Below are 10,005 nucleotides of genomic sequence, written 5' to 3' on the forward strand. Positions count from 1 at the left end.
CAGATACTTGATCCAATGAATCTAAGAATCAAAATATAACAATACAGGAACTGACAGATAAAATAGCCAGATAACAAATAATCTGACCTGATAGAGCTGAAAAACACTCTACAAGAATATCCTAATGCACTTGCAAGTATTAACAGTAGAATAGACCAAGTTGAGGAAAGAATCTCAGAGCTTGAAGCCTGCCTTCCTGAAATAAGATAGTCAAAATAAACAAAAAGAGTGAAAAAGAATAAACAAATCTCCCAGAAATATGAGATTACAGAAACAGGCCAAATCTATGAATCACTAGCATCACTGAATAAGACAGGGTTGGAAAGCTGACAACTTGGAAAATTTATTTCAGAATATTGCCAATGAAAGTTTCTCCACCCTTGCTAGAGAGGACAACATTCAAATTCAGGAAATGCAGAGAATCCCTGCAAGATACTAGAAGATCATCTGCAAGACACATAATTATCTGATTTACAGAGGTCAAAATGAAAGAAAGAATGTTAAAGGCAGCCAGAGAGAAAGGGCAGATAACCTGTAAAGGGAACCCCATTAGGCTAGCAGTAGACCTCTCAGTTGAAACCCTGCAAGCCAGAAGAGATTGGAGGCCTATATTCAGCATTCTAAAAGAAAAAAATCTTCAACCAAGAATTTCATATCCAGCCAAACTAAGCTTCCTAAGCAAAGGAGAAATAAGATCCTTTTCAGACAAGCAAATGCCGAGAGAATTCATTACCACCAGACCTGCCTTACAAAAGCTCCTGAAAGGAGCACTAAATATGGAAAGGAAGGACTATTACTGGCCAATGCAAAAACACATTTAAGTACACAGACCAGTGACATTATAAAGCAACCACACAAACAGGTTTGTGTAATAAGCAGCTAACAACACAATGACAAGCTCAAATGCACACATATTAATACTAATCTTGAATGTAAATAGGCTAAATGCCTCACTTAAAAGACAGAGTGGCAAGCTGGATAAAAAAGCAAGTCTTCAAGAGATTGGTATGCTGTCTTCAAGAAATCCATCTCACATGCAGTGACTCTTAAAAGCTCAAAATAAAGGGATGGAGAAAAATCTACCAACAAATGGAAATCAGAAAAAAGGCAGGGATTGCAATCGTAATTTGAGACCAAACAGACTTTAAAACAACATCAAAGAAGACAAAGAAGGGATTACATAATGGTAAGGGGTTCAATTCAACAAGAAGAGCTAACTATCCTAAATATATATACACCCAACTCAGGAGCACCCAGATTCATAAAGCAAGCTCTCAGAGACCTACAAAGAGACGTAGACTGCCACACATAATAGTGGGAGACTTTAATACCCCACTGACAGTATTACACAGATCATCACGGCAGAAAATTAACAAAAGATATTTAGGACCTAAACTCAACACTCGACCAAATGAACCTAACATACACCTACAGAACTCTCTGCCCCAAAACAACAGGATATACATTCTTCTCATAACCACATGGCACATACTCTAAAATTGACCACAAAATTGGACATAAAACAATCCTCAGCAAATGCAAAACAAAACCTCAAAATCATACCAATCATGCTCTCAGACCAAGTACAATAAAAATAGAAATGAAAACTAAGAAAATTGCCCAAAACCAAACAATTACATGGAAATTAACCTACTTCTGAATGACTTTTGGGTAAATAATGAAAGCAGAAATTAAGTAGTTCTTTGAAACTAATGAGGACAAAGGTAAATATTCCAGAATTTCTGGGACACAGCTAAGGCATTGTTAAGAGGGAAATTTATAACGCTATATACCCACATCAAAAAGCTAGAAAGATCTCAAATTAACTAACATCACAGCTTAAAAAAAAAAAAAAACAAAAAAAAACAAAAAAAAACCTAGACAAGTCAGAGCAAACCAACTCCAAAGCTAGCAGAATACAAGAAGTAACCAAAATCAGAGCTGAACTGAAGGAGACTGAGACATGAAAAACCATTCAAAAGATCAGTGAGTCCAGGAGTTGGTTCTTTGAAGAAATTAATAAGACATATGGACCACTAGCTTAATTGTAATAATGAAGAAAAGAGAAAAGATTCAAATAAACACAATTAGAAATGACAGAGGAGACATTACCACTGACTCTACAGAAATACAAATAATCATAAGAGACTACTATGAACACCTCTATGCACACAAACTAGAAAATCTAGAAGTGGATGAATTCCTGGACACATACACCCTCCCAAGACTGAACCAGGAAGAAAGTGAATCCCTGAATAGACCAATAACAAACTCCAAAACTGAATCAGTAATAAATAGCCCACTGAACCAAAAAAGCCCATACAGATTCACAGCCAAATTCTATTAGGTGTGCAAAGAAGACCTGGTACCATTCCGACAGAAACTATTCCAAAAAATTGAAAAGTAGGGACTCCTCCCTAAGTCATTCTGTGAGGCTAGCATCATCCTGATACTAAAACCTGGCAGAGACAAAACAACAACAAAAAAAACTTCAGGCCCATATCCTCAATGAACATCAATGCAAAAATCCTCAACAAAAACCCAGCAAACGAAATCCAGCAGCACATCAAAAAGCTAACTCACCACAATCAAGTAAGCTTTATCCCTGGTATGCAAGATTGGTTCAATACACGTAAATCAATAAATGTGATTTGTCACATAAACAAAACTAAAGACAAAAACCACATGATAGGCTTTCAGTGGTACTGGAACAAAAACAGACACATAAACCAATTAAACAAAATAGAGAGCCCAGAAATAATGCCACACATCTACATCATCTGATCTTTAACAAAGCTGACAAAAGCAAGCAATGGGGGAAAAGACTTCCTATTCAATAAATGGTGCTGGGATAACTGACTGGCCCACGCAGAAGATTGAAACTGGACCCCTTCCTTACACCATATATAAAAATCAACTCAAGCTGGATTAAAGCCTTAAATGTAAAACCTGAAACTATAAAAACCCTGAAAGATAATCTAGGAAATACCATTCGGACACAGGAACTGATAAAGATCTTATGATGAAGATTCCAAAAAGAATTGCAATAAAAACAAAAATTGACAAATCAGATCTAATTAAACTAAAGAGCTTCTATATAGCAAAACAAACTATCAACAGAGTAAACAGACAACCTACAGAATGGGAGAAAATATTTTTAAAAACTATGTATTTGATAAAGATCTAATATCCAGGATCTGTAAAGAACTCAAAGTTACAAACAAAAAACAAACAACCCCACTAAAAAGTGGGTAAAAAACACAAACAGATGATTTTTAGAAGAAGATATACATGCAGCCAAGAAGCATATGAAAAAAAATGCTCAGTATCACTAAGCATTACAGAAATGCAAACCAAACCCAAACCACAGTGAGATACCATCTCACACCAGTCAGAATGGCTATCTTTAAAAAGTCAAAAAATAGGGTTGGGCACGGTGGCTTACGCCTGTAATCCCAGCACTTTGGGAGGCCGAGGTGGGCGAATCACCTGAGGTCAGGAGTTCAAGACCACCCTGACCAACATGGTGAAACCCCGTCTCTACTAAAAAAACTACAAACATTAGCTGGGTGTGGTGGCAGGTGCCTGTAATTCCAGCTACTCTGGAGGCCAAGGCAGGGGAATTGCTTGAACCTGGGAGGCAGAGGTTGCAGTGGGCCAAGATTGCACAATTGTACTCCAGCCTAGGCAAGCAGAACTCCATATCAATTAAAAAAAAAAAAAAAAAAAAAGCAAAAAGTCAAAGATGCTGGTGAGGTTGCAGAGAAAAGAGAACACTTACACAGTGCAGAGTGTAAATTAGTTCAACCATCATGGAAAGCAGGGTGGCAATTCCTCAAAGAACTAAAAACAGAACTATCATTTGACCCAACAATCCCATTACTGGGTATATACCCAAAGGAATACAAATCGTTGTACCATAAACACACATGCGCACATATGTTCCTCTATTCACAATAGCAAAGACACAGAATCAACCTAAATGCCCATCAGCGATAGAGTGGGTAAGGAAAATGTGGTACACATGCACCACAAAATACCGCATAGCCATAAAAAAGAATGAGATCATGTCCTTTGCAGGCACATGGATGCCACTAGAGGCCATTATTGTTAGTAAACTGACACAGGAAGAGAAATCCAAATACTGCATGTTCTCACCTATAAATAGGAGCTAAATTATGCGAATCACATGGACACAGAGAGGTGAACAACAGATACTGGGGCTTACTTGAGGGAGGATGGTAGGAAGAAGGAAAGGATCAGGAAAAATAACTATCAGGTACTATGCTTAGTACCTGGGTAGCAAAATAATCTGTACACCAAACCCCCGTGACAAAAATTTACCTATATAACAAACCTACACATGTACCCCTGAGCCTAAAATAAAAGTTTAAAAAAAAAAGTTTTAACTGAATTACTACTTAAGGTCATGCCCTTGACTTTTATTTTTATTTTATTTTTATTTCTTTATTTTTTTGAGATGGAGCCTTGCTCAGTTGCCCAGGCTGGAGTGTAGTGCTGTGATCTCGCCTCATTGCAAGCTCCGTCTCCCGGGTTCACGCCGTTCTCCTGTCTCAGCCTCCCGAGTAGCTGGGACTACAGGCGTCCGCCACCCCACCCGGCTAATTTTTTTTGTATTTTCAGTAGAGACAGGGTTACACCATGTTAGCCAGGGTGATCTCGATCTCCTGACCTCGTGATCCACCCGCCTCGGGTTCCCAAAGTGCTGGGATTACAGGCGTGAGCCACCATGCCCGGCTGCCCTTGACTTTTATTAAAGGATGATATGTTAATACTGTATGACATTTTTGCATTTTCTTCAAAACTGTTATTTAAAGTTTTATGATTCTCTTTTGTGTGAAAATACATGAAACAATTCTCTTTTAGAATTTGATGCTAGGAAAAGATATTTCGCAAAAAACTCTCATGATTTATTTGGTTTTGTGTGGGGTTTTTTTCCCTTTTAGTAACAAGAAATTCAAAACTCATTTCATATGATATGTAGTATCCATATAATCTTATATTAAAACCAGAATTTCTTCAGTCCTCATTTTATATTTAATTCTGGCTTTCTCTTATATATTATTATTAAAGGATTATTGTGTTTTCACTTTAAATTACCCTAAATCTTTTCTATATTTTTATTTTATGTTATAAAAATCAAATAAATGAGTTAAACTATTTGTACATTACCTACAATGCTTTGTTGGCTGTAATGATAGTCTGACCATACAGATTTCCCTGGAATCCCACAGATGGAAATCTGTTTTCAATCATTTTAACAGCATGAGAGTATTAAAATTGGCATTGTCTAATATATCTTAAGAATCTTATCTTCTCCTAATATAAAGTTATCTTCCCTATATTAAACGGGTGGGTGGTGTCAAAGAGGATACAAAAAGGAGATAATATGATTAAGAAATTGTGAAAATAATTTCATCTTTATGAATTAATATATTATTTCTATATGTTATATTTTTTATTTTTATTTCAGAAAATATGAAGATAAAGAAGCATAAGAAGAAACTCCATAATACCTGGAACCTCAGATAACCTTGATTTCTAATGGCATGTTTCAGAAATTGTAGTAATAAAAATACATAATTATCTAGCAGATAAGTAAACAATCAATAAACTAGTAGACTTGAAAGTACTAAATGACTTCTTACGTCAAGAAAAAAATAGAACATTGATTTATATTGCTTTTACCCTATCGCAATTTAATTTAAAAATACTAAAGGCAGGGGAAATTTTTTTTTAAATTAAGAACCATACTTTATTGACTCCAATAGTGAGACCATCACATAATTTCAATAAACAGTTAAAAGTTCAAAAGCTTGCTATTGTCGTGGAGAAGTTTTGGGTGAACTGGTATATGCTGTTACCCGTTTTGTTAAGACACAAAGAAAATAAAGAAATAGAAAGCACAAATTTAAACAAGCCTGGATCTGACAATGCCACAATGTCTTCTTATCTTTTAATAAATGCATTTAAAACTACACACTTATCCCTATGTACCATTTGAACTGATTATCAGACATCTTGATACATATGTATTTTGATAGTCATTTAGTTCTAAAGATTTCATAGTTTCTCTCATTATTGCCTTCTTAACGCACAGATTATTTGGGAGTTTTTTTCCCAAATATATTGGTTTCTCCATCTTTTATTGTTAATTTCTAAATTACTTGCATAGTGGTTATAGAACTTTACCTATGTGATAAAATTTTGAGAAATGTTGTGAATCCTTATGTTCCACATGACTTTGGAAAGAATGTATAGTTTCTGTATACTCCCTTTTAAACATGTTATATTCATTTGTTTTTAAAAGTGTTGGTTTTCTGCTTTAAAAATATCTTTTAAAAATATTCCTATCTATTGAGTGCAAGATTCTCTTATATCAGGTTTTTTAATTTGGTCGTTGAAATCTTTTCACTCCTTACTAATTTATACATGGTTGATCCATCAGTTTCTTACAGGGGCCCATTAAAATCTATTTTTCTTCTTGATGTTATTTTATAAGATATTATTTATTTTGAGCAATAATAAGTGATATTTGTTATCCTTTAATCAAATATTGTGAAATTCTTCATTTCACATTGTTGCCTTATTCTTGAGTGCCAAGATCTCACACATTCGCCTCGGTGTGAACTGTATCAGATACCAATTTATAAAGAGAATATGAAAGATGAACTACTTCTGTGTCTCCATTTCATTCTCACTTTTGAGAAGAAAATAAGATACTGTACGTATGTTACAAAGATTTTAAATTTGACTTAAATTTTGAACTTTGGAAATTAAATCTGCCAGAGCACAGTCCCAGATAATATGAAGAATTGAAACAAAGTCCCAGAATAGTATTTCTTGAAAAGAGCAACATTCCTTGAAAAGGTGCTTACTTGGACTTCTTATCCTGTTGAAGACTAGAACAAAATACCTAAACGATTGGCACCATAAGCTAGGATAAATATATAAAAAGCCTTTCCAACATTCTGCTGAATGTCAAGAGAAAGCTGAGATGATTCCAAGGGAATGCTGCTGCAGTGCTCAGAGGCATTTGAACCCTGACTGAGATACAGTGAGAGTGAAAGATGCTAGAAGAAACAAGGGAGAAGAAAGTTAAAGACAGCCTTAAAAGTCCAAACCAATTACCACAGTCCCTGAAGAAATTATTCATGATTAAGAGTATTTGGGTGGTCAGCACAAAGTATTTCTAGAAAATATTTCTAATGTAGCCAGAAGAGATGCCCCCTAACTTCCATCCTCACCCCTGCTGTTTGCAAATGTGGATGTTTGGAGGATATCATTTACCACCCATGGTCATTAGTCTGAGATACATGAGGAAGGGGAGATTTGGAGAACCCCAGACACGTAATATAGAGTAGAGCAGAGCAAATAGTGCTTCATTGGTTGGTTTGAGCATTTGTTTTATAGCATTTATGCTGATTTTGCTTCATTAAAATCACTCTTCTTCAAACCTACATGAAGACAAATGATGATGTATAATAGATAAGTTTTAGAAACCAGATTCTCCTGAAATCTTTTTTCATAAAACAACTTTTGAAGCAAATAGAAGCTCTGCAAACATTAGAGATATAAGTAAAATTATCTCTATTGCCAAAATTTCTCTCAAGTATTGAGATAAAAAAGCCAAGAACATCTGTATTATTTGTTATTGACTATATGAGTAAATAGCAATGTACAAATATTACTACTAATAATTAGTAATTAATAGAAATAGTCAATGTGGCTCCACTCTTGGGTAGAGGAGAAAGAGATACCCTCTACTAACATAGGTGTGTAAAAATGTCTCAGAGTTAATTGTGTATTCTTGCATAGAACTTTCACCCTGTGGTAGGATTATGACAATTGTGAACAAATTTACCAAGATAAATCTGGGCAGGCATTCCCATGGGAACACATCTCTTTATGTTTCCTTTTTAAAAAAATAGCCTTGGTTTACGTTTTTAGACACTGCGTTCATTTTAGTGGTAGCTCAGGTGATGAATTATGAGAAAATTTATATAAGCTGACAGATTTTTGTTGTGCTGATATTAGTCTTCTTTCTATAAGCCCAGATAAAATGTATAATTTCTTAGAAAACAGTTTACCAAAATTAATGCCAGAAGAGGCAGAAAACTTAAACTAACCAATTTTCATAGAAGAAATAGAGAAAATTATCGAGAAAAAACAAATGATCACAAAGAGACACCAGATCCAGATGACTGCACAGGGAAATTCAACCCAACTTTTAAAGACCAAATAGTCCCAATATTTTTAAATTGTTTCAGAGCATGGCAAATAAGGAAAATTCTAAAATTATTTTAATGATGTAAATATAACATCAGTACCTAATCATAGTAATGGTAGCACAAAAAAAGAAAAGTAGAGAGCAACTTCATTTATGACAACTGATGCAAAAATCCAAAATACAATTTAGAAATAGATTCCCTAGCAACACTTAAAAAAAAAAAAAACAAACCACCACACCATGACTTGATATTTATACGAAGAATGCAAGAACCTGTTAGGACTCTGTTAGGAAACCCACTATTAGGGTGCACAATACTAATAGGACTAAGACAAAAAATCACATGGTTACCTCCACAGATGTTTAAAAAGCCTTTGAAAAAGTTCAACTTATTTCCTATAAAAAAGTAAAGAAAATTGCAATGAATTGGTTCTTAACATGTGGAAATAAACACTCTCATACACTGCTTGTGGGAATAAAAAAAGATATAATTCCATGTATCTACAAAACATCCCAGCCATTCCACTCCTAGTTATTCAAGAGACTTAAATAACTCTGTATTAGGCCTTTTTTGTATTACTATAAAGCAATATCTGAGACTGGGTAATTTATAAATAAAATAGGTTTAATTGACTCATGGTTCTGCAGGCTGTATAAACATGGCACCAACATCTGCTCAGCTCCTGATGAGGGCCTCAGAAAGTTCACAATCATCGCAGAAGGTGAAGGGGAGCCAGCATGTCACATGGTGAGAGCAAGAGCAAGAGAGTGAGAATGGGGAGGTCCCAGACTCTTAAATAACCATAACTCACATGCACTAACTGAGAACTCACTTATCACAAAGGAGATAGTGCTAAACCATTCGTCAGGGATCTGCCACCATGATCCAGTCACCTCCCACTTGGCCCCACCTCCAACACTGGAATCACATCTCAACATGAAATATGGAGGGGACACACATTTCAGCCATATCAGCATCTTTATAACAGCCAAAAACTAAAAACAATCCAAATGTCTATTAAGAGATGGATGTATAAACAGTTTCGTATCTGTATGGTGGAATACCACCGAACAATAAAAAGGAGCAAACTTGATGCACACAAACACATTCATGGATCTCAGAATCATTATGCTGACTGAAAGAAGCCAGACAAAACAGAGTACATCTATATAGTTTCATCTATATATAATTCTACAAATGGCAATCTAATCAATAATGACAGCAAACAAATCTGTGATTGCTTAGGGATGGGGCAAGGAAAATTTGGGGGTGATTAATATGTTCATTATTTTTGTAGTGTTTCTTGGGAGTATATATGTCAAAAGTCATCAAATTGCATGCCACTCAATATGTCACATTGCAACTAAATATTTTCCTGAAATTTAGGGTTAATCCTGTCACTCTGCTGTTTAAAATAATCTGACGGTTCTATCTGAAGAATACAGTTTAATTATCTGCCTTGACATTCAAGCTCCTCAATAAACTGGCCCCAATGTACTATTCCAGAATCATTTTCTGACATTCACTTTCATGCCCTCTACGTCTAACTACAATGGACTAGTTTCCATTCTCTGGATACTTCGTGCTGTGACCATGATAGCCAGAATGTCCATTTCCTGTGCCTTTGTCACACAGTTCTAATGGCACTTCTTTGATGAAGTTTTCTTCATTTAGGAAGAATGAGTAACAACATACCTTATGCTCCCATAACATTTTGTCTATGCTACTATTATATAATTTCTCATATATTATA

At 35.1% G+C, this 10,005-nt stretch overlaps 1 protein-coding gene across 1 annotated transcript in view; it reads left to right on the forward strand.

The window, feature by feature from the left end:
- Nucleotides 1-6,683, forward strand: part of MGAT4D (MGAT4 family, member D) — a 56,694-nt gene extending 50,011 nt beyond the window's left edge. Inside the window, exon 11 of the mRNA XM_011985615.1 lies at nt 5,495-6,683. Coding sequence (XP_011841005.1) covers nt 5,495-5,503 — 9 coding nt within the window. The 3' untranslated portion in view covers nt 5,504-6,683. The remainder of the gene's footprint in view (nt 1-5,494) is intronic.
- The last annotated feature ends 3,322 nt before the right edge of the window (nt 6,684-10,005 follow it).

Source organism: Mandrillus leucophaeus, unplaced genomic scaffold, assembly GCF_000951045.1.
Source record: "Mandrillus leucophaeus isolate KB7577 unplaced genomic scaffold, Mleu.le_1.0 Scaffold289, whole genome shotgun sequence".
Classification (NCBI taxonomy): Eukaryota; Metazoa; Chordata; class Mammalia; order Primates; family Cercopithecidae; genus Mandrillus; species Mandrillus leucophaeus.